The sequence below is a fragment of the Indicator indicator genome, chromosome 17 (assembly GCF_027791375.1).
Source record: "Indicator indicator isolate 239-I01 chromosome 17, UM_Iind_1.1, whole genome shotgun sequence".
In the NCBI taxonomy this organism is placed as follows: Eukaryota; Metazoa; Chordata; class Aves; order Piciformes; family Indicatoridae; genus Indicator; species Indicator indicator.
In genome coordinates this window covers 14,760,810-14,786,495 of record NC_072026.1, presented here as the reverse complement: position 1 = coordinate 14,786,495, position 25,686 = coordinate 14,760,810, and the positions used below count along the sequence as shown (strand labels likewise).

The 25,686-nt window shown below is 42.5% G+C and overlaps 1 protein-coding gene across 1 annotated transcript in view; it reads right to left on the bottom strand.

Annotated features, from left to right (window-relative positions):
* Positions 1–17,525, bottom strand: part of ABCB7 (ATP binding cassette subfamily B member 7) — a 46,391-nt gene extending 28,866 nt beyond the window's left edge. Inside the window, exons 1-3 of the mRNA XM_054388463.1 lie at positions 17,358–17,525; positions 8,229–8,306; positions 5,762–5,848 (exon numbers count right to left, since the gene is read on the bottom strand). Of these exons, the coding sequence (XP_054244438.1) occupies positions 5,762–5,848; positions 8,229–8,306; positions 17,358–17,525 (333 nt within the window). The remainder of the gene's footprint in view (positions 1–5,761; positions 5,849–8,228; positions 8,307–17,357) is intronic.
* Positions 17,526–25,686: the final 8,161 nt, after the last annotated feature.

Genomic DNA, 25,686 nt, shown 5'->3' with positions numbered 1-25,686 from the left:
TGGCACTAAGTGCCTCATCCAGTCTCCTCTTGAACATCTCCAGTGATGGTGACTCCACCACCTCCCTGGGCAGCCCATTCCAATGGGCAATCACCCTCTCTGGAAGAACTTCCTCCTAATATCCAGCCTATACCTCCCCTGGCACAACTTGAGACTGTGACCCCTTGTTCTGCTGCTGGTTGCCTGGGAGAAGAGACCGACCCCCACCTGGCTACAATCTCCCCTCAGGTAGTTGTAGATAGCAAAATGTAGACATTTCCATATATATATGGGATGAGATTTAACAAGGCTAAGTGCAGGGTTCTATGCTTTGGCTACAACAACCCCATGCAGCGCTGTAGGGTGAGGACAGGGTGTCTGGAGAGCAGCCAGGCAGAAAGGGACCTGGGGGTGCTGGTTGATAGTAGGCTGAACATGAGCCAGCAGTGTGCCCAGGCAGCCAGGAGAGCCAATGGCATCCTGGCCTGCATCAGGAATAGTGTGGCCAGCAGGACAAGGGAGGTCATTCTTCCCCTGTACTCAGCACTGGTCAGGCCACACCTTGAGTACTGTGTCCAGTTCTGGGATCCTCAATTCACGAGATGTTGAGGTACTGGAAGGTGTCCAGAGAGGGCAACGAAGCTGGTGAGGGGCCTGGAACACAAACCCTATGAGGAGAGGCTGAGGGAGCTGGGGTTGTTTAGCCTGGAGAAGAGAAGGCTCAGGGGAGACCTCATTGCTGTCTACAGCTACCTGAGGGGAGATTGTAGCCAGGTGGGGGTCGGTCTCTTCTCCCAGGCAACCAGCAGCAGAATGAGGGGACACAGTCTCAAGTTGTGCCAGGGGAGGTATAGGCTGGATATTAGGAGGAAGTTCTTCCCAGAGAGAGTGATTGCCCATTGGAATGGGCTGCCCAGGGAGGTGGTGGAGTCGCCATCACTGGAGACATTCAAGAGGAGACTGGATGAGGCACTTAGTGCCATGGTCTAGTTGATTGCTTAGGGTTGGGTGATAGGTTGGACTGGAAGATCTTGGAGGTCTCTTCCAACCTGGCTGAATCTATGATATATATAACATATATACATACATATATATATATAAAAAACACATATATGTATTTCCAGCATTTCCAACAACCACTGTCACAGCTGTTTGGTCATAACCTTTGCAGAGAGGTGAGAAATACTCTCATTCTGCACATGTCTTTGAGGGTGTGTTTTCAGGACCCCAAAGCAGAGTCTTTCAATGGCTGCTCAGTGATATTATGACTATCAGCAATAAAACTTTCTGGAAGCTGTGTTAAGGCCATTAGTATCACCACTTTATTAACAGAATGGCCCCTGAACTTGGGTAACCAGGCTTCACAAGGCAGAAGATGTACATGACTACGTATCATCTTCATTAATTATGTCAACCTCTAATGACTCCCTCAAATATTTCTTCAAATTCCTTCTCCAAACCTCAAATTTGACTCTAAAGACCACAATTCAATGAATGAGTCTTCTTGAGAAATATTAGGGGGATTGATTTGGGGTTCTGGGTATTTTTGGGGGGGGGGAGTTCATCTGGAGATTTCAATTTATATTTTATTTGGAGGAGGTGTGGGGTTTTTTGGTGGTTGTACTTTTCACAGAAATACAGGTTATTTTACAGGGGGATAGACAACTGTAGCACTTCATATCTATTCCAAAATCCTAAATATATTATCTGAAATCTAAACTACACTACCCAATGGAGGATAACAGCACAAGTATCAACAACTCATTTTTCTGCCTTGGCTACCCTGAGCTGAACTTGAAAGACAGTAAGCTGAAGGGAAGGCAGCAAATAGCAGCTAATCTCTCAGTTTCAGGCACTGTTTTGTAGTCAAAAGAGGGAGGGAGACAAAAAAAAAGTTAGTCCACACAATTTAAAGATGACTTTTCATTATAGAAGTCAATAGAAATGAGGAGTTTTACAATACATTTTAATGCTTTCCTCACTAGATCGTGCACTTTAAATACCCTCTCCTTGATTTTGAGGATAAAACAAATTAAAATAGAAATTCCCTGTTAAGGTCAGACTGCCGAGGCAACCAGGGAAGCCAATCCTATAAATCTAAGCTCTTAAAAGCACCAGAAAATTCAACTGTTTCTAGTCATAGCTTCAAAGAAAACCAAAGGGTAAGAGATACTGCATTTTGTCAACAACTGCCAATGTAGTGGAACATTACACAGTGTAAGCACATTACAAACAACTGTTAAAAATTGATATATGGAAGATTTGTAAGTGAAGAGGATGCAAAACTGTTTGTGTTGTGTCCCACCCATTCAGGAGATGGAGGTACCTGCTGCACCATATACATGCATCTATTTGAGCCAAGGATATGCATAAAAAGCAGTTCAAACATTTGGAAAGTATCTTTGATCACCACTTACAGGTTAAAAGGGAGTTAAAAACCTAAGAAAAGGTATCACTTTAGTGCAAAAGGTACCAGTGCAACCAGAGCATTCCAATTACAGGTTGCTATTGGCTAGTCAGACCTTGCACAGAAAAAAAGCCGTTAAAAAGAACAAAATACACTGGCTGCAAACAAGAAGTCTATTTCTGTTTGTTCATGGCTCTGAACAGTGACAGAAGTAAAGGTGTTCAGAAAAAAAAAAGGCAGAAGGCAGCCAGTCATTTGCCAAAGGCCTTGCAAAGGAAAAGAAGAAATATCAAAGGAGATGCAAAATACACACATATTACATCAAAGTTTACCATGAAATAAATGTTACTGTTATACAGAAACAGGAGTTGAAAATGGTTTAAATATGCAAGTGGCAACATTAAGAATTAAAATGAACAATCTGTTTAATGGACTCAGGCTCTTTTTGATTCTCTGTGGTATATAAAAAGGTTAAGAGATGCATTTATTTTACCTCGTTTTAAGTGGCAGCACTGTTTTATATTTTCTTCCAAGGCCTATTTCTACAGGAATGACAGGAATGGAGGGAAAAGTATTATCAATCTAATATAGCAGGGAACAAAGAGGAAAAGCCTTTTCTTCTTTTTGAATGCAGCACGTTCTTAAAACACACTACCACATATTGAATAGTATTTGTAAAGGAGTGAGCACTGACCATCTTCCTGTCCCCACTTCACCCATCCCATCCAGGTTCTGAACCTTTTAAAAGAGGGGGAAAAAGAAAGTCATCATTCCTCTTCACATTGAGCATTGCAAAGCATTCACAGGGCTGACCCTGTGACTTTATGGATAAAGCTTATGCTAGGATGATGAGCTATCAGAAGCGTGATGGAAGAAAATGATAGTTTGACTTCCATTTAAGCTGTCATTGCTGATGAAGAAAAAAAGACCTGGTTCTGGCTCCCTGTGTCCTCACTCACAAAGCTGTAGCATCCTCTGTATTGTGCTAGCACAAGCTGTCTTATATCTGCTCGAGGTTTTTCTCCAATCCGCTGACAGCTTGCTTCCTCCCCTGCATTTTCCTCTCTTTGCAGCACTCAATTACTCAACAGTCCCAGCCCATTTCTCATACCACCTCTGAAGCTCATGAAACACCTTGATGAATCGAGTCAGTTTATAAAACGGGAAGAAAACTCTTCAGTGTTTGTTGCAGGGTTTTGTCTCAGATAAATATACAAATTCAGTAGCATGAGAAAAAGCATGGCTGGGAACAGAACTTACTATTTTTTAATAGCAGGAGACATTTGGATTATTTCAGCCCATGATAGGCAGCTTGCTACAAGTGAAAGCAGCAGCACTTTGTGAAGGGGTGTCCCCACGTTTTGGGCACATTCATTTGCATCTAGATCACTCCACAGTAGCACATTACCTGACCATAGATGGACTCGTGTATCAAACCACCAAGGTGAGGAAGAAGGCAAGATTTTTTTTTTCAATTGAATTATTAGCTTAAATAAATGCCAAGCAAGGGCTTTAATTTTCCTTCCAAACTTTGGGGGAAAAAGTAGTTAGCCTTCTGTCTTTGTACTACAAAAGGCAAGCAATGAATAGCAAACTAAACAGCCACTGAGTGAAATGGTTAATTATTATGGCTCCATTATGACTATCAGTCATAGGAAGGTAACAAATTGTCTGCTTAGCCACGAGTCAGGCATCACAGTTTTCATTCCTGTCTATTCTGTGTACAAGACTAACACACACACAAAAAAACCCCAAACAAACCCCACCTCCACAAAGGTGGCAAAGAAAAATACTGTTTTCAGTTGCACTGTTCAGCGTATCAGCCACTGCTGCAAGTAAAAATTATTTTGTGAAAAAGCAGATGTGTAAGCTTCTCACCAAGTTACTGGTGAGATGAGGATAATGCACCCTTCTTCCTCATGTTTATACTTAGCATTCACTTCTGTAACCACTGAAGCTGCTGTAAAAGAGGCAATTTAAAACATCAGCCCCAAAGTCAGTTTCCAGAACAAATGGGCTGGTTCATAAAAAAAAAAAAAAAAAACTGTGGACAAAAGAAAGGTGTAATACAGCTGACACATACACCACCTGCAGTGCTCCTAAAAGCATAATTCTAGGGGAAAAAAATCTTATGGGTAAATTGAGTGTAAATATGTTTACACATTGACTACGAGTGTGTGTTTCAGATTTCCTTCCCTTCATTTTTGCTGAGGACTTTATAGCTTTTGCACCCAACATTTTACTCTTTGGTTTTGGTTTGGTTTTTGTTACCTCATCTATAGCTTGTTCTTGCTGCTTTCTCCTGGACCACCCTTAAGAGCTGGTATTTTAGTTAGACAACAGCCTTAACTGACAACATGCTCTATTAACAACACTACTCCATTTCTTGGAATCAAAAAGCCAGGGGATTGGCTCACCCAGGAATAGCTTCAAGAAATGAGTGAACAGAGAATGCCACTGGAATACCTAACACTGCCTAGCAGAATAAAAATTCCAGCTGGCATCAAAATTTCTGGCTAACATACTCTTAGTGAGTTTCAATGTCAGGGAGCATCCATTGTTCCTTAACATTACTAGTATTTCAGTAAACAGAATCCTCCATTTCCTTTCTGACAAGAGAAAATACTGAAAATGAAATTTTTGAATGGGTCCAGGGAACGGCAATGAAGCTGGTAAAGGGTCTAGAGCACAAGTCTTATGAGGAGCAGCTGAGGGAACTGGAGTTGTTGAGCCTGAAGAAAAAGAAGCTGAGGAGAGAGACACTAGCTCTCTATAACTCCCTGAAAGGAGGCTGAAGCCAGGTGGGTGTCAGTCTCTTCTCCAAGTGTAAGTGATAAGAAAAGAGCACACAGCCTCAGTTTATGGCAGAGGAGGTTTAGGCTGGAGGGTTAGGCTGGAAAAATCTCTTCACCAAAACATTTGTCAGGGTCTGGACTGGGCTGCCCAGAGAGATGGCTGAATCATTACCCTTGGAGGTATTTAAAAGCCATGCAGATGTGGTGCTGAGTGGCATGGTTTAGCAATGGGCTTGGTAGTATTGGGTTAATGGTTGGACTCAATGATCTTAAAGGTCTTTCACAACCACGGAAAAGAAATAATTAAAAAAATCTAGCATAAGGCAGGCCAGTAATACATGCTTTCCAATAAACCATCTGAAGCACTTCAGCAGTTATTACAACCTTTTGGTGATTTAAGGGCTAGTAAGCCAACATCCACAATTAAACAGTAACCACTTCATCACAGCATTCACATAACTACCAGAACAGTTACTCACAAGTTATTGCTTGGGGTCTTCATCATTTTTTTGGGAGGAAGGAGAACCAGCTGATCACATTTTTTATTTAAAAAGCAATAGTAATTAAGCAGCATTTTTACCCCTTCCTTTGGATCCGTGTGAAGGCCTCCACCTGCATGACCATGCCAACACATTCTCTTTTCTATCAGTCGCCAAGTCGGGAGGATCTGTGTGAAAATGAGAATTTAGTTTGCAAGAACCTCAGGAAACATGCATGTAAAAGCCAAGAGAAATTAGAACTACTGGTCTGTTTTCCCTCCTCCCTCCTTCTCCAACTGTATCAGCTTGCTTTAATAAAAGGTATTAACTCTCTCTAGAAACCTTGCTTTGCTTAAGGAAACGTTAGTAAAAAAAGGACTGTAAGTCTAGCAGGATAGTCAAGAGAATATTCCAAGCAGCCAGGAGGGAAAGATAACAGAGCCTTAAACATTTCAGTCAATAGGACACCTAACAAGCTGAAAAGTGGACTAAAGAACACAGCAAAGAAGTTTTGGAGGAAAAAGTTACTGAGGCACATTAATACTTAAAATAGAGCACACTTAAGCAACGATACTCATTCTATGTATGTAAAGAGCAACTTTACTTGGAGGGGAAATATTCCATCTCTCTTTCCTATCAGTATGAGAACTGTTTAATAGGGTCATACAACAGATCCCCTGCTGCAATCCATCTACACAGGAAGTTAGGAAAAGAACCTGCCTTTGGAAAACAAACGTCCACTTCTCTTACAATGTGGCTGAGATTCCCTGCTCAAGAAACACAGAGGAATTTTCTGTATTTCTTCATCACAGAATCCCAACATGGTGGGGGTTGGAAGGGGCTTCTGGACATCATCCAGTCCAATTCCCCTGATGAATCAGGGGCATCCACAGCAGCTTGCCCATGATCACAATGTCCAGCTGGGTTTGGAATCTCTTCAGAGAAGGACATTCCACAAGCTCTCTAGGCAGCCTGCTCCAGCAAAGAAGTTGCTCCTCACATCCAGGTGGAACCTCCTGGGTTCCAATTTATGCCTGTTGCCCCTCTTCCTGTCTCTGGACTCCACTGACAATATCTGTCCCATGCCCTTTTGCTATCGATCAGCATTGAGATCCCCTATCAGTCTGCTCTTCTCCAGGCTAAACAGCCCCAGGTTTCGCAGTCTTTCCTCATCTCAGAGATGCTCCAGGCCCCTCAGCATCTTCGTAGCCTCTGCTGGACTCTCTCCAGTAGTCACCTGTTCCTTTTGAGCTGGGGAGCCCAGAACTGGACCCAGCACTCCAGATGTGGCCTCACTATAACGTTCTGGTCACAAGCTTTGTAATGCACATATATGTACTAAAAAAGCCCCAAACTTCACTGCCACTAGGCATTTCTCCAAGTTCAAATTCCAAGTGCCTGCCACAAACAGTGGACCTGTTAAATCTTTTCAAAAACAGTTTCAGTTTTGTTTGAAAGATTTGTTACCTGTTGACGATTTCTGGGCTCAAGTTCAGTATAAGCTCTTTAGGAACCTCATTTTATATAGAAGGTTTAACAGCAGACCTTGGGGTTTCTCAAATAAAAAAATTCTTTTTTTCATATTTATAATAATAATAAAAAAATAAAAACAATCTACATGCATTTAATACTTTGAAGTCTCAATGACTCTCAAAAGATTTTATCTGCTGAACTCAGTTCTATGAAAGGTTATGTCTTCAAATTAAAGCAATTCAAACAACAAACAAAACAAGACAAATGTATTTCATAGCTTCCTTCAAGAAAAGTGTATTTCCTAGAAATCATAGCATTGTTTTGGTTGGAAGAGAACCCAGCACTGTCAGGTCACTACTGAGCCATGTCCCCTAAGCACCACATCTACACAGCTTTTAAATCCCTCCAGGGATAGAGACTCCACCAATGCCCTGGGCAGCCTGGTCCAGGGCTTGACAACTCTTTCAGGAAAGAAATTTTTCCTAATGTCCAATATAAACCTCTCCTGGCATTTACTATTGCTGTTAAGAACAGCATACAATAATTTAGGAAGTTTCTACCTTTCACTCTCCTGCATTTCCCACAATGTGTCTATTACACCATAAACAGTAAAAATTGCATCTTCCTTACAGTTACTTTAGTTAAGGCAAGCAGACCTCACAGGAATAAGAGCCTGACATCCTGGCCCTCAGAATGAGAACAGATTTCCATGGTTTCTTGATATCCACAACCTAAGCATAATTTTGAAGTAATAGAGCCCCATCTGCTCAAAGAAAACTTGCAGCTTTCCATGCATTGGTATTTTCTATGCCTGACAACAGGAATCTAAGTATCAAGACAAACTCTACATTTTTAAGAACCTTTCTTTATAAGTTACTATATTATCATTACTTTCTAGAGATTCTTGAGGAGAGTACAAGTCTAAAGCTTTTTATTAAAGGTATCTCATTTTCTAGAGGCAGAAATATAGCTTGCTGCACTCCAAAACTGTAAACAGTGAAATTTCAACCCCCCTTGCAGACTAAACTAAAAGATGCTCCATGAGCTTGAGTTTCATCTATCCTGCAAGTAGAAACAAAAACAATTTATACCTACCTCTGAAGCCTCTAATAATGGCCTTGAATGGTCTCCCCCCAGACTATGCCATGATTTTTGCTTGCAGATTGGTGCAATCTACAGAATAAAAATGGAGGGGAAAAAAAAGTGAAATGGAGTCATGCAGAACATGCACTTCATATTCAGAGGATATTCGTCTAGTTTATGTAAACAAGCATAACATGAAAACAAGGCAGATGGCTTTTTTCTTTCACAGCTGACCACAGAAAAAGAAAACTGTTGGGGAGCAGCTGTAAAATAAATTACACTCAACCATCAAATATGCTAAATGGCAATGAACCTTTCCCTTCCCTGAATCCCCACTCCCATCAGATTTCATTTCTTTTGTACCATGAAAGCCCAAAGTTTTCCCTTTCCTTTCCTTTTCATTTTCTACCAGGTTGTCTTCTGACTTCTTTCAAATATCCTTTTGTTCTGTTTCTCATTATTACAGGTTATTCTTATGCTTATAGGTTCTGCCATTTCCAATTTCTCCTAGCTCAGCTCATGCCATGCTTGTCTCAGACCAAAAGGCTAATCAAAGCTACAGCTCCTGACTGAGAAGCACTGGGACTACTGGAAATTAGAGCATGTCTGACTAGGAGTTTTAGGTAGGCAGGACACCAAGACACCCAATATTCATATATTCATCAATGCATGTTTCACAGTTATACCACAAATTTATTACTCAGCACTGGTGAGGCCACATTTTCAGTAGTGTGTTCAGTTTTGGGGCCCTTTCTACAAGAAAGGCATTGAGATGCTGGAGTGTGTCCAGAGAAGGACAACAAAGCTGGTGAAGGGTCTAGAACACAAGTCTTTTGAGGAGCAGCTGAGGGAACTGAGGTTGTTCAACCTGGAGAAAGGAGGAAGATCTTCTGGTTCTCTACAACCACCTGAAAGGAGGTTAGAGCCAGATGAGTGTTGGTCTCTCCTCCCAAGGAACAAGCAACGGGACAAGAAGAAATGGCCTCAAGTTGCAGCAGGGGAAGTTTAGGTTAGACATTAGAAGAAACTTCTTCCCTGGAAAGGTTCTCAAACACAAGAACAGGCTCCCTGGAGAGGTAGTTGAATCCTCATCCTTAGAGGCATTTAAAAGACGCAGAGATCTTGAGGGACATGGCTTAGCACCAGAATTAGTACAGTTAGATAATGGTTGGACTCAATGGTCTGAAAGGTCTTTTCCAACTGAAATAATCCTGTGATTCTATTTTATTTATGTACATACAATAATCATAGAATTGTTTCAATTGGAAAAGACCTCTATGATCATCAAGTCCAACTTGCAACTCAACACCACCATGGACCTTAAACCATGTCCCAAAGTGCCATGTGTACACATTTTTTTAACATCTCCATCAAGAGTGACTCCACCACCTCCCTGGGCAGCCCTTTCCAATGCCTGACCACTCTTTCAGGAGAGAAATTCTTCCTAATATCCAATATGAACACTGCTAGGCATCAATTGTAGCATCCTTTATATGTTACACTGGAAACAACTGATGTTCCAGAAGGGCATCGAAGAATCATTTATTTTCCCTAGCTGGCAGTGTTTCCTGAGTGGCAAAACAGGGACCTCTCCTTTGGTCAGCAATGTTGGTGTCACATCATCTTCGACACATTCAATATTAAATCTTTTACTGCCCTGTTGCAATATTAACCACACTAGAAAAAAGTCACTACCACACAGTAAAACACTGAGAGCTGCTGATCAGCTTGAGGCAAAGGACAAATGTCAGAAGAAAGAGGGGTAAAAAAAAAAAAAAAAAGGAAAGGAAAGAGAAAAAAAAAACTTGATCATAAAAAAAGAGTATTTTTAACCTTGACAAACAGCAGCACCATCAGGTTTTATACCTTGCCTTAGACATTCCTTTGCTGTAAGACACATGCTCTAAGTTATAATTTCCTCAGTGATTTTAAAGACATTTAGGATCATTTCCCCCCAAGTCACCACATGGGACCCACTTATTTCAGACATTTCCATTGTATGACATTATACAGACAAAGAATAAACATCACAATTGCACTTAGTGGATCTAACTGGACAAGATGAACAGCCCTGATGCTTCCAAGGTCTGGGTTGAAAGAAGGAGCTGCACTTCATTTTAGATACACTCCTAACTTCCTTGTTTCAACTCAGCACAGAGGATTCCATCTAATATACTCTCCATATGAACAGTGAACATTTGATAAAGAGGAGGACATCAAGATGCCTCAGTAGATCCCAAGTTACTGCAAATTACTGTTATCATTACCAAGGCATGGTTATTTTGGATAAAGTTCCCACCAAAGTGCCAGAGGAGCAGTAAGTATCCCTAGCAGTGATCACTACGGTGGCATCTTGGAAGTCACCTAGAAACCAATACCCAACTAAGTTGCACCACTAATCCAAAAGGCAGCAGCGCTGTCCGATTCAGCAAGGGTGGGTACATCACTACAGCTCCACCTGCTTCACCAGCCAGAGGCAGTATAGATTAAATCATGACAGTTTAGAATTTATAGTGGAGACACAATCCAGGACATGTCCTACATTCACACCCATGAGACTGAGTTCCTGTCTCCTACAGCCTAGAACTAGTCAGTATATTGAAACACTCAGCATCTTTACTCCAGCATTTAAACCTCTCTAAACACATGATGCTGATAAAAGACTGTTAAGGCACCATGCCAAAGAAAAGTTTCAGAGAGTCATAGAATGTCTTCAGTTGGAAAGGACCCTTCAAGTTGATCTAGTCTAATCCTGCTGCAGTCAGCAGGGACATCTGCAGCTAGAGCAAGTTCCTCAGAGCCACAAAGAACCTGACCTGCAATGGTTCCAGGGAAGGGGCATCTACCACATCTTGGGACAACTGGGACAGGGTCTCACCGCCCCCAGTGTAAAATATTTCTTCCTTCTCTTTAGTCTAAATCTCCCTCTTTTAGTTTAAACCACCACCCCTTGTCCTGTCACAACAGGCCCTGATAAAAAGTCTGTCCCCAGCTTTCTGATCAGCCACCTTCAAGTCCTGAAAGGCCACAAGAAGGTCTCCCTGGAGCAGTCTCTTCTCCAGGCTGAACAACTCCAACTCTCTCAATCTGGCCTCACAGCAAAGAACTTCCAGGCCTCCCATCATTGCTGTAGCCTGCCCCGGCCCCACTCCAACAGGTCCATGTCTCTCCCATACTGAGGACTTCAGAGCTGCTGCCCCAGCACTACAGGTCTCAGCAGAGCAGAGGGGGAGAATCCCCTCCCGCCACCTGCTGCCCATGCTGCTGTTGGATGCATCTCAGCAAGGTTAGGGGCTGATGAACCACTGCTCACAACCCTGCTTTGGATTCTCTTATAACAACACAGCTGAACCTCTCCTGAGCAGCACCATTCTCTCCTGCCTGGCTTTGCAAGAAAAAAAAAAAACACAACTCTTGAGTACTGTAAGAACTGAAATTCAAATATTTAACTCTGAAAGCATCTTTTTGTTGTTATACATTCCTAGTACAATGGAGTACACAACTGATGCCTCAACAGTTAGTTACAGTCCTTTTACACTGCACTCATGGGACATCACAAAAGTATTTCACTAGCCTCAGTAGAATTACATAATGGTTGTAGTCTATGATCTTTAAGGTCTTTACCAACCAAAACGATTCTATGATTCTATAATAGTTCATATCCCTTGACCCCAGAGTTCACAGAGTTCTCTTCTGACTGACATATGAGACAAACAATGTGACAGAAACAACTTCTGTTGAAACACCAGCAGATCTCACCTCAATTACTCCATCAGATAGCCTACTCACTTGACTGAAGCTCTAAACTGTCATGGGGTCAAGAGATGAATGCCGCAAAAAGATGAAAAGATTTGCACATGGTACACAGGAAAATTTGTTCCTATTTTAAGTCTTAAGCCTGAAAGACGGGATGGAAGATTTCAATCCTCTCCCAAGCTCCTGCTAAACACCAAGTGTCAGAAAAGAAACAATTAAACAAGGTGAACAATTTACTTCACTGGTAAATCCTCCAGCCATCACAGTATTATTAGCAAACCTCACCAAATCAGTGGGACTGAAGATTACCCTGTCATATCCTGTGGACAGACTTTGGACTCCACTTTCCCTCACTATAACCCTTTCTCAATAAATTTAAGACTACAAAGGCAAGGCATACTTAAACTTTATTGCATCAAAGAAAAGCAGCAGGTTATTGCTTTAAAGGAGGAAGAACAATTTGTGCTGATTTCTGAATTTAAGAAATTATGCAGGGAACTTCAATTCTGGCACTTCCCAACTTTTAAATGCCTGGCTCTGCACCATTATGTTCTTTTAATGTATTTTTGGATATGATTCTACATACTCTAAATGATGAAACAGATGTCTAATACTGATTGCACATAAAAGTCATATTACTAAAGTGTCATGACTGTTGGTAGTGGTTTAAATACTATAAGTGCAAACGAACAACGGGAATTAAACACATTTGCACAAGGTCAAATCCACAGTTAGAAGCTTCTCTCTGGAGTTATGTGGTATTCCAGACATCCTGCACCAATCTACCGGGGACGGTTTTTCAAACTAACAGGTACAGAAAACAAAACTGAAGGTAGTATTCAAGTATCTGTGCAGTATTTGAGTCCTACTGTTAATTTTGCTGAGTTTGCAAGGCATGGAAATAAAAGATGAGTAGAGAAGAGCAGAGGAAGATGAGACAAAAGGTAAAAATATTTTGGTATAAATATAGACTAAACTGTCACCAAAATGAACAATATAAGTTTAAGTGGAGGTATGCTTAACAATGGCCAACATGCAATTGTTCTGCATACATACCCAGAGAAATGAAACCCCTTAAGGGGTTTTCCCTGTAACATCTTACATTTGGCTTGTTTTGGTAAAACACATCTCCACGGCAGAATGAAAAACCCACACAGCATCGCAGCAGGCACACCAGTGTTCAACCAGCAGGTCCCACTACTGCTTACCCTGTGCCCCAAATGACTTTCACATCAATTTTCCATATCTCTGTTTCTTCCACTTCCTTGCAACAGTTTTCAGTATTGTTATATGTCCATTTTCTAGACAGACAGATGAGATTGCTGACCTGCTCAGCAGAAATAATCCTCCAGAAAGGCAGTTTGAAAACTCAAGGAATTTCAAATTCTCCCTTACAAAGCATTTATCTGTCAGTAAAGACCGTTGACTAACGGAGCCTGTTGATTAATAGCTGCCATGCATCAAGCTGCTCAACTACACCATCAAAGTCTAGAGAAGAGACTTTAGCAATGCACACGGACATGTGAAATGATGTTTGGACAGTAAGTATCAGTGTAATTTTAGAGAACATACTGGGCTTCAGGTTAAAAAATAAATAAATAAAAAAAAAAAAAGGAAAAACCTGAAACTTCTCTTACAACCCTCCAGAGCAAGAGATATTATTAAATTATGCAGAACAACACACTCCTTATCATGTCATGTGGCAGCTGGAAGGGCAAGATAATGCAAGGGGGGGGGGGGGGGAAATAGTCTCTTCTATTTTTTACCGTTACACTTAATTTACAAAGTCCTGGTCTCTACAACTACCAAAGTTCTCTCTGAGATAAGCCCCTCAGTGCATTTCTTAACTTATACAGATCCCTAGTAAAATAAATATCCTTCAACTAAAGATAAAGCTGTTGGACCTTTTCAGTCAATATTGCCATTTTCCTTCAATTTAAGTTTTAGATCTAAGAGAATTTGCCATTGTTTTTATTTGGGATGTAGGGAAAAAAAAAACCAAACAAACTACAAACCTCCTAGAAAAAAAAAAATCAGTTATTTTCTAAAGTTTACCAAGTAGGCCCCATCCAACCTGCCACTAGAAAAGACGTTAGGAAGGAATTCTTGCCATGAGGGTGTTGAGGCACTGGAACACGTTGCCCAGAGAAGTCGTGGAAGCTCCAGCACTGAAAGTGTTCAAAGCCAAGTTCTGACACGCTGAGCCCCTGCCTGCTCCAACTGCGAGAGGGTGAACTGATGGAGCTACGCTGATGGAAACACAAGCTGATCTTAGTATCAAGCAATGGAGTCTGATTACAGTTCCGTGATATTTATTACATCTGTTTTTCCCCTCCATAAATTTAACTATTTTCCTCTCCAGGATACAAATGTTCCACGTCTTGTTAGTCAGAAAAGCAAGATTAATCAAAACTACTGAAAAATGTGTGTGATGAAAGAACGATGTAGATCTGTAATGCAATAGCACTCAAACAACTCTGCTATATTTGAATGTCATTGTACTAAGAACCACAGAAAAAAATATATATTGTGTTATAATACAATTAAGCTTGCAACTAATTGTAAGCTTAAAAAAGCCCATACAGCCAACATGAAACAATGAAGATGGGGAAATAAAGTACTCCAGGGATGCACAGTAGAGTAGCAGAGGTGTAGTTCTATCAATAAAAGCCCAGCTGTGGTTGTACAGTTGGTTTCACTCACACCAATGATTTTACCACAGCAGTCAGCAGCACTGTGTTGCTGGTACAACCATGTCACATCCCATGCACCCTCCCAGGAAGGCTCTTGCTGTTTAGGAACACTTTAGGGAACATGTAGCATTAAAGGCGACTATTGGATTTCACGAGAAGCTAGGTCCTGACAGTCTCCCAATTAAGAGGTGGGATCATGGGCCCTTATTTCAAATATTTACTGCTCTTGGTTATATTCAAACTAGTGCAAAATATACCCATATCTGATACCTAAAATATATCAATAAAGGTAATATAAGAGTTTTCCCACACACTAAAACATATATACTGTGTCAGCACACAGTAGCCTGGAAGTTTCCTAAGAACAACACCATTCATTAAACCTTATTCCCAGATAACTGATAAACATGCAACTTAGGACCTTGACAAACATGTGGAAGTTGTTCGTTTTTTTTTTTAATTCAAAATCAAGCATTTCTTCAATGTTTTAACATACAGAAAAGCTTTCAGAGTAAGCCCATTAAAAATATTTAGCCTCATTAATATATAAATGTAGCCAAATAATTAAATAACTGAAAAACATAGATTGCACATATTTCCTTCCCAGAAGGTTTTTTCAATGCTGAATTACCTAATTTTTAAAAAATCAACAGCTAATCACTCTAAAAAAGAACCTGCTGAAGTGCTTAGCCAACTTCTGACAGTCACTTCTATTGCTGCAGGCACAGCATTTCTTAAACTAGCTGAAGAAAAAAGAAATTGAAATCACAGGACTGCATTTTCCTCTATCAGCAAATATCATTAAACATTTTAAGAAAAATAAATCATATCAACCAGTCCCAGAACGTTGAAGGCTATTATAACCAAAAACTCCAGAACACTAAGTTTGAGCCTCCTGCTCAATAAATAAATTTGTACAACACCTTTAGATAAAATTGGTGCCTATTTGCCATAATGGAGCAAAGTTTTTATTGAACAAAATGTAAGATCTTGCTTGTGTATTTAATGAATTCTAATTTTCATTCAACAGAGCTTGATGCAGAAGTGAAAGTAAAAATTCATCACCAGACCATTAAAAATAAATGCACCATTTCTAACACAGAAATGCCTAGAAACTAAAAGACCAGAGAGATGAGTACATATATACACTATAGACATGGCATTAGCTTTTTTAGCTGAGAAAATCGAGCGCAAATCAATTTAGCAGCATGTGGCAATTAAAACTTCTCAGCAAGGCTTAATACACCTCACACAAAAATAAAACGATTCAGAGCAAAACCAGGATTATAATTAACACCTCACTGCATCATCACAATAGTGCTGTTTATTCACTAACATCTGAAGTAAGTTTTCAGGTACAATGGACAGCACTGAGCACTCAGATATATTTTTAAGCATCCAATTACACAGGAGCTTCCTTTTTTCTAAAACTGTCAAAAATGCACTACTTCAGTCCTGTTCATCTCATGTACTACACAGTATGAACTTGACTGCAGCCTGTGACAGAATTCTATCTGGCAGGGGAAACTAAACAAGCCAGGAGGCAATGAAAGCTAGTCAAAAACTGTGGTACTCCAGCAGGAAAAAAGGTTACTGTACAACAGAAATGAAAGCTATCTGACAGTTCATGGAAAGTTAATTCCCTCAATCTTTGGCCCACAATTCCTTCATAAGCTTTGCAAAATACCGGTCATAGCATCATTAAAGTTGGAAAAAAACCCCTAAGATTGAGTCCAACCACCAACCCAACATCACCATGGACATTAAACCATGTCCCAAAGCGCCATGTCCACACAATTTTTTTTAACACCTCCAGAGACAGTGACTCCACCACCCCGCTAGGCAGCCTGTTCCAATGCCTGACCACTCTTTCAGGAAAGAGATTTTCCCTAATACCCAATCTAAACCTCCCCTAGTGTAACTTGAGGACATTTCCTATTGGACTATCAATTGTTACTTGGGAGAAGAGACCAACATCCACCTCACTACATCCTCCTTTCAAGGCTGAATTTCAGATGGATCACAGTTTTGAGATACGTACTCAATTCCTTACTTGTAACCAAATAATCATTCATGAGAACATGTTACAGCCGTCTGCTGCTGACAGAAAGAATTCCAATTCCAATCCCCTTTCCCTACATAATGTCAAAATTAGCTGTCAGCATAAGCTTCCTCTGTATAAGCGTTCAGCATCCGTTCAGAGGCATTGCTTCTTCAATGCTTGTCCACACATGGTCGATCAAACACTCGAACGCGCAAAGACAGCTCGGTCACCTAAACATCACCACGACAGCGGAAGAGATCACCCTGAAGTAGTCCGGGCCCAAACTTGCCCGAGAGACTTTATCGGCCACGGCCAAACCGCTCTCCACACACGCTCCAAAGACGGCCCCACGCCACGGCCCCACCCAGCCCCTCTGCCAGGGACTTCACTGCCTGGACCGACCTCCAGGAGCAAAGCGGCGGCACCGGTCTCCCGACCCCCCACACACCGGGCCGATGTTTGGCAGCGACTGATGTCACGGGACAAGGACGAAACCGGCCGTCCCCGAAGAACTCGAGGGGCAATACCATGTGGCCTGCCACCCCTGCTCAACTCCTCCTCAGCGCTTCATCGCCCGCCCCCCGCGCCCTCCACCGCCCGCCCTCGGCCGGACCCTGAGTCCCCTGCGTCCCCTGCGTCCCCGCGCACCTGGCCGCTTCCCGGGGCCCTGTGTGCCCGCCGACGCCAGTTCCCCCCAAGCCAGCCGTGGGCGCAGGCGGCGGCGGCCGCCGGAGGCCGCAATAAGGCGAGGGCGAGCAGCTGTCGCTTGCGAGACGCGGCCGCGGCCAGGCTCCGCGGAGCCCCCAGCAGCGCCATGTCGGGAGGGCGCGGAGCAGAGGATTGTGGGAGGGCGGCGGACGCGCGGGGCGGAGCAGAACGCTGCTCCCGCCCGGCCGTCCTGAAGAGAAGGCGGGACACGTCGCCATGGCAGCGGCCAGCTCGGAACCCGGGCCCGCCGGGAGCCCCTTTCCGCTCCGCAGAGCCCTGGCCCTGCCGCCGGGGCCGTTTGGTCCGGCCGGTGGCGGCAGCGAGGCTGTCCTCATTCTTACCATGGCGCTCTGAGGGGACGAGTGCTTCCCTGCCCAGGTGGAGAGCGGCCAAACCCGTCCCGAGCCTCCTCAAGAGTTCTGTGGTGACCGTACAGGTATAGACATCCTCTGTGAGAAAACTGTTCAAAAGCAGCGTGGGTAGCAGATCGAGGGAGGGGATTCTGCCCCTCTGCTGAGATACCACCTACAGTGCGGGGCCTAGCTCTGAAGTCTTCAGGAGAGGAGAGATGTGGACCTGTCGGGAGTGGGGCTGGAGAAGGCCACAGCAATGATGGGAGGGCTGGAAACCCTCTGCTGTGAGGCCAGGCTGAGAGAGTTGGGGTTGTTCAGCCTGGAGAAGAGAAGGCTCCAGGGAGACCTTCTTGTGGCCTTTCAAGACTTAAAGGGGCTGATCAGAAAGCTGGGGACAGACTTTTTAGCAGGACATGTTGTGACAGGACAAGGGATGATGGGTTTAAACTAAAAGTTGGAGATTTAGACTAAAGAGAAGGAAGAAATGTTTTGCACTGAGGGTGGTGAGACCCTGTCCCAGTTGTCCCAAGATGTGGTAGATGTCCCTTCCCTGGAACCATCGCAGGTCAGGTTCTTTGTGGCTCTGAGGAACCTGCTCTAGCTGCAGATGTCCCTGCTGACTGCAGAGGGGCTGAACTAGGTGACCTTTAAAGGTTCCTTCCAACCCAAACTATTCTATGTTTCTATGAAAGATGGTGGTCCTCAAGCCTAAGCCACACAACTGCATGGACTGCTCAGCAGCTCTGCTGATACAGTGGTACTTTACAAAGTCTTTCTTGTTTAGCAGAGACCTTCTTCCAAGCCAGCAGTTAATGCTCGCACACTTTCTCCACACACAGCCAGACACTGTTATCGTCAGAGCAGAAGAGGGGCCTGAGTAGGCACACATCCCTCCCAGCAAATTTCAGGGACCCCACAGAGCTACTGCCCAGCAGTTTCCCGGGCTTGGGTGCAGACAGGCCTGGGCCTGCAGAGCCCTGAGGGGAAGGTGTAATCCAGACAGCACGTGGCATGGCACGTTTCCGCACAGACCTAGTTCTGCATTCCACACCTTTCCCAGGGTTAAACTCTGAGCTACCTGGCAGAACTCTGGCTAAAACAGCTCACAGCTCAGCTGTAGTTCCTGTGAGAGCAGAATAACCCCCCAATAGTACTGTTCCTAATTAAACACCGATTTAAGAAGATGGAGATCTGCCACAGATTGCGTTTACAATGGCCTATATACTCCCATCTGATTGGCATGCAGAGCCATGAAGAAGCTGTAACTCTGTGTGGCATTTTTAATCACGTAAAGATTTCTTCAAAGCTACCAGAGCTTGACTACTGATGCTTTTGCCTTGAGGGAGAGTTGTAAGCTCATTTGTGAGAGAGAAAGACAGACAAACAGACAGAAGGGAAGAGTACAATTGGCTTAAAGCTAATTTTTAATGAGGCAGGCTTTCTCTAGCCTGTGCTTTGATAGGCAACTTTGCTTCTGACCAGGATTTGCTTTAAACGAGAGAGGCGACATTTCTCTGTCACTAATTTAATTCTTTATCATAATTACATCTGGCAGAGCTGGGTCTGAACAGTGCCGCCCAGTGGCATCCTTCAGAGAGAGAAACAGGAATTCTAGGCTTGCAGTTCCCATACAGCCACTTCCTTCAGTTTGTCCTTCTCAGCTTGGAAGCGGGACCATTCAGATGGGGTAATTGTGACTCTTTGTCTGACCAGCACTGTCGCATCTTTCAAGCTATTTAAAATGTTTCTGCAATGTCTCTACACACATTGCTGAGATCACCTTTGACCACACAGTGTGTGTATGCAGACACAGTGTGTCCTGGATCAATCTTCTGCAGTACAGGCTCTCAGCCAAATGGTATGTGTCCAGTTCTTCCACCATATCAAGTTCTTTGGACGTGCACCACATGGAATATCCTCTGTGTGGATAAAAGAACCCTGAGTTATGGTATTGTGGTATTGGACATAGCTCTCCTGCCTCTAAGGAAGATTACATCACTGGACAAATGTGGATTGTTAACCTCACAATACTGAGACAACTGTATTATCACAGCATTGTCATCATTAAATGTAGAGACAAAAGCAGGTTCCATATGCCTGCACACTGCATCAGTGATAGAAACTGTGCCATATTTCCAACAAAACCCCAAAACTGAAGATGGAAAATACACATTGGATCAATCATTCAGTTCATACTCTCTTCAGTACAGACCAGCACTATTTTTTTTTTGTCTAATAGAGTTCTAAAGATCTGAAGCAAGCCCCAACTGTTCAAGAAATAAGGATATTCCTTGAATGTTTGGTGTTTTGATGGACTACTGAAAATGACATTCTGTCCTTCATTTAACACTGATAAACCACATCAGCAGCTTGGTGGAGAGGTGATGGTTAATTCTGAAAAAGAGATTTAAAAGTGGGAACTGAGAACAGCTTAGTTTACAGATAACTAAAAGGGGACTGTACTCCATGCTGTAAACATTTCAGAAGGGTGAGAAATCATTAATGATGACAGAAAGGAGTGCTGGAAAGGTATGGGATCACATTAAATACAGGAAAGCTGAAGAAAAATGCCTGGCAAATAATTGTCGTAATGGAAATGTGACAGAATAGTTGGTGTCTCCTTATTTAGAATTAAAATGGCTGATGCAGGAAAATCTAGCATTATATATAGATGTATACACTTACAATATCAAATGGCTGTGTGGTATTTGGTGGAAATTATAATTAATAATTTTAGTATCCCATTATGAACTGAGTAAAGAAAAAATCTTTACAATTTTCAGTTTTCATGTTAATGCATATCATTTTGGCTTTTCTACACTTTTAAGGCTTACATTGTACTTAATATATTTGATATTAATGATATTATATTTCCCCTGCAAGTTTCACCTTTACCTGCTGTTCCTTTTTCAGTAACTCTCCAGTGCTGCTGGGTTTATTTCCCCCCTCTACTAGTTCTGTCTTCTGGTCTTCTCTTTCTCCAGTTTGTTTGCATGACACCAGGTTATCAAGGCACAGCACAAACCTGAGAGAGAGAGATAGATGAGAGGCCACATAGGTGCAGTGGTCAGAAACATGATCACCCCATGGAGTGACCTGGCCAGGAGAACAAAGCAGCTGCTAGAGACAGAGAAAGCTAACAGATGAGATTTGTGTACCTGTAATGTTTAAAGCTCACCACAAAAAAACCATCTGTTTCTCTGCAGATTTAGTGTTGAAGTGGAAGATCTCCTTAGAGCCACAAAAATCACTGCATGCTCCAGAGTTGTCAGCAAGAGAAGTTTACAGAAGCAGCTCACCAGAAGAAAACTAAGCCCTGGTGCATGGAGGTGAAATAACATCTTATTTAGGGGTTATTAAAGTTTTTAAGTTCTCGTTAAAGGTGTTTAATATGATTTTGACATTGTATTGAACTTTGTTAAAGGTGTTTAATATGATTTTGACATTGTATTGAACCAGCACCGGAACAAGAGGACACAGTCTCAAGCTGTGCCAGGGGACGTTTAGGCTGGAGGTGAGGAGAAAGTTCTTCACAGAGAGAGTGGTTGGCCATTGGAATGGGCTGCCCAGGGAGGTGGTGGAGTCACCATCCCTGGAGGTGTTCAAGAGGGGATTGGACGTGGCACTTGGTGCCATGGTTTAGATAGTCATGAGGTGTAGGGTGACAGGTTGGACTCGATGATCTTTGAGGTCTCTTCCAGCCTTCTTGATTCTATGATTCTATGATTCACTTACAGTGACAGGTACTTATTTCTTACAGCTGTGAAAAATTGGAGTACAATTTCATAAGGACTATTTATAGAACTAAGATTTAGAATTATTAAATATTCCCATAAAATGGAAGGAGTCAGGACTGAATTTCAGATAATCAGTACACCAAGGGGAGACTGACATCTGTATTTTGTATGGTAGCGCCAACAATTCCAGTTATGGCAGGTGTCAGACAAGATGAAAGTGCCCCCAGAGCTGTGAAAACCAAAATTAATTCAAGAGTCAGGCTAGAGGAGGAAGAAAAGTGACAATAACCCATTGTGATTTCGAATCAACGGTATTGGAAGGGTGTGGACACAAGGAGGTGAAGAAAGAGGGAAAATTAATGGGAAGAAATGAATGCAAAGAAATTAAAAATGAAAAAAGGAGGGGGATAGAATCCCTCACTTAGAAATATAAAGTTAGTTTTGGCAAGCTGAATATACGCCAAAAGGCACAGTACTGATTTGGAGATGAAGACTTTTGAAATTACATCTAGAAAAATGCAAACTCACATTTAAGAACAGAGCAGCTACACATCCATTTGAAATGCAGGGTGAATTATATTTCACAGTCACATAACCACAAATGAGCTGTATTTTTAGATGTTTGAATATGCTACAAAAACGACACTGATTTTCTTCATTAAAAAATATGGGTTTGTCCATCTTGCCTCTACACAAGGCTTATCCTAGATTTTATTAGGGCAACCACGTTACCTGTTCTATGAACACATCATCAGTAGGATGAGTATCTACTGTTAGATTCCCACTGAGCCCTTCTAAGATTGGCCTTGCAGTATTTTTATTCTGAATATTAGCCATTTGGCACTGAGTGCTGCAGTATTTAGTGCCACAAATAATAATGAAAAATATGGTAATATCTCATGATACTTTAACATAAAAATATAAGACAGAGGGTCTAAAAGCTCTGGGTGTATCATCTCCAAGCTGCCAAAGCATGTTGTTCCCTCTGCCCTTGTTTTCCATAAATGATTCTTTGATTGGAGACAGCAGTGCTAATAGGGAAGTCGTTGGTTAATGCACAGCAATGAAACTGCATTTCTTGTAGTTAATGAACTGCAGTCCTGAGGAACAATGGGGAGGGAAAACTCTGAGATTTGTTACAGGTTTCTGTTCAAGTTGATGTAGGCACATCCAAGAGATGCAAGCAAGAGGTGTGACTGGGGATAGACAGGAGCAGGCTCTGTCCTTTCCATGTCAGTCAAACCCTATAGAATCCTTGCAATGGAAACAAAATGGTCTTTTCCTTCTGTCTCCCCACATGCAAATATGGTGAGGGGACTGTTGCATATTCAGCAAAACTGCTGCTATTGCTGTGGTTAAGCTGCATAATTAGATGGGGCTTAAAAGAGGCAAGAGCTAAAACAGAATGGTTCTGTTGGCTGATATGGGTGAGTTGCAGCTAACTCAAAGTTCCCAAGCTTCAGGTTCTTCAAGAAAATAAATGTTTAAGTTCAAAGGAAGTGAGCATTTTCATGGACATTCATTTGATAGAACAGTCTCAGAAGCTGCCACTGAGCGTATTTTGTCTCTGTCCTTCATCCCAGCTTTCTACTGCAGCACATTCTGATCCTTTTGCATTCTCCAGATTTTGTTCTAACCCATGCTCTGGCTCACTGCAAATATACCAGACCATTCCTGAGCCTGTTTTGTTGTGGCTGTTTGATTTTTGTTTATTGTTTTTTTCCCTTGTTTTTTACCCCTGCTACTCCAGTAGCCTGCCCTAAAGTAGCCAGGGTTGCTATCCCTGCGAAGGGGAGAACATAGAGCCTTTTGTCTGCAGTGTTCCTCTTGGCCAAGGCACAGATGTAAGCTTTTCTTTCATCCTGTTCAGAAGCCCCCAATAATGAGGTGTTTGGCCATGGAAACACGGTAAGACAAATGCACAACTGAAGCAAAGACTTACAAATTCAAGTTGAAATGTTGGAAGAGAGGTGGGGGGAAATGGAGAAATAGAGCCAAACTAATTTAGGGAATCAGAGCCTGTTAGCAGCAAGGTTTAAGTGTTGGGCCATGGGAGCCTTAGAGGCTGCTGACCTAGTGGACTTTCTGTCCTGAATAAGAAGGCTTTTTAGCCTTATGAGGAGGTTGCAAGGGAGAGTTGGGTGGCTTTGGGTGGAAGCAGTTGAACGGTGAGCAGGAAGCTTGTCAAGGAATGGAGAAACCTGGAAAACTAATCTGAGATGCTCTTGACCTTACCTTCCTTCTATAGATCTGCAAGGCCCATTGGAAATTTGTTTTGAGCAGGAAGGTCACCAGCAGCTTTTAGTTTCTCCTGAGTGTTCCTGAAACACCATCCATCAGGGCAGAGAGAAGATATGGACAAAACAGCAGCACTGCTTCTCCAGCACATCTTAGCAGACTTGAAAAGGGGATGCAAAAAGACAAGAGTGTTGAGGGAGCCTTTCTGCATCAGAAGTGATTATGGTCATGACTGCATTATGTGAAAGCATGGGTACTTCCCATGTCTTCTCACACACAGAGGTACCCAAGTGTCTCCTTTCCAGCTGTGTGACAGCATCAGCAGTTCCACTTCTGTTGTTCATGGCTCTGAAGTGTTTGCAGTCCCACACCTATATGTGTTTCATCCTTAAGTAGCTAGAAATGGTGCACCCAATGACAACTGACTGGTTAACCATTTACTGATCTTCAATTTTGCATTTTTGTCCTTTTTCAGATGTGTGCTAAAAATGAATCATCACTGTCCATAGATGGATTTGTAGCTTTCTGAAAAAAAGATATTTAAATGCATTTCTCCTCAGCCTAGTATCTGCATACCCCTGTCATGTAATTATATCTGCATGCAGGTTGTTTCTGAAGCGGTGCCTGTCACCTCTGCATGCTCAGAGAGGGGTTGTGGAGAGTGCTGCATGGAGTAATTAAGCTTCACACTTCATTTGCTGCCATTACATATCTTAAACTCCTCCTTTTTTCAGAAAAAGGAAGATGGCAGGAATCAGAAGCCACACAAACATTTCCCCACCTGAACCTCCCTGGTAATCCCAAAGTACAGAGGGTTTTGCCAACCTGACTTTGAGACAAAAACCTGCTCTGTTTCTACATTCCCTTGCTGCTTTTCAGGGCTGTCCTGGGCATGGAGAATTCTAACAAATTTGGGGTTATTGGCTTTGTACAGAAGCAACCAAGCAGTGCTGAGTCTGGCTCCTGAGATTTGCAGATGAATAAAGTGACTCAAAAAGCCCAGATCTGGTTGTGCAGACAAGGGACAGGCATGAGGAGTGGGAGCCTGCCCCTGTGATGTTCAGCAGTGGTACCAACTTCAGAAGAGATTCCCAGAAGATCAACTGTCCTTTGACTTAGCAGGAAGCCAAATGAAAAGCAGAGACTTCAGCTGCGTTTCGTTTTGACCACTATGGGGAGCTCTTTATTGATAAAATTGTGCTGTAAATCCAAGAGGCTTCAGAAAACCCCCATATAGTTGTGGTGCTCTTTGTGTTACCTGTGTGCAGTGCATCTCCTGACTTCAACTTTACTTTTGTTCTCCAGGGTGAACAACTGCATTGGATTTTCTAACTACAAATTCTTTCTGCTGTTCTTAGCCTATTCTTTGTTGTATTGCTTGTATATTGCTGCAACAGTCTTCAAGTATTTCATTAAGTACCGGACAGTACGTTGTGAAATCTGGTTGCTGTTTCCTATCCTGGGAGTCTGGGGGGGGTGGTTTATAATCAACTGGAATGAAGTCTGCTTCTCACTCAGCCATTGATTCTCGTTCAGATGCAAGCAATGCCAGCTGACAGCTCCAGTAAGAGACTGGCCTTTGGGCTAGAGACCTGAGCTTCCTGGCTGCATATATGGGATGAGCAAAGGCTGAAAAATGATTGTTTTCACCTGGAGGTCCTCACAGCCTCTCTGCAGATCACACTTAGGAGGATCTCTGCCTCTTGACTCTTCCACTGTAGAAGGAAGTCCATGTTTTTTCTGTTTGTAAGGTCCTGCTTGGCTGTTCAACTGTTCAAACCATCTCAGCTCAGTTTACCCATTTACTCAGTTGCCATAGCTTTGGAGACCAGGTTTTCTTGGCAGATCTTGTACTGCAAGGGGTACAGAATTTTACCCTATGGACAGGAAACTCACACAAAGAGGGCTTCAAGAGCTTATGCTTGCCTGTTTACCTGGGGG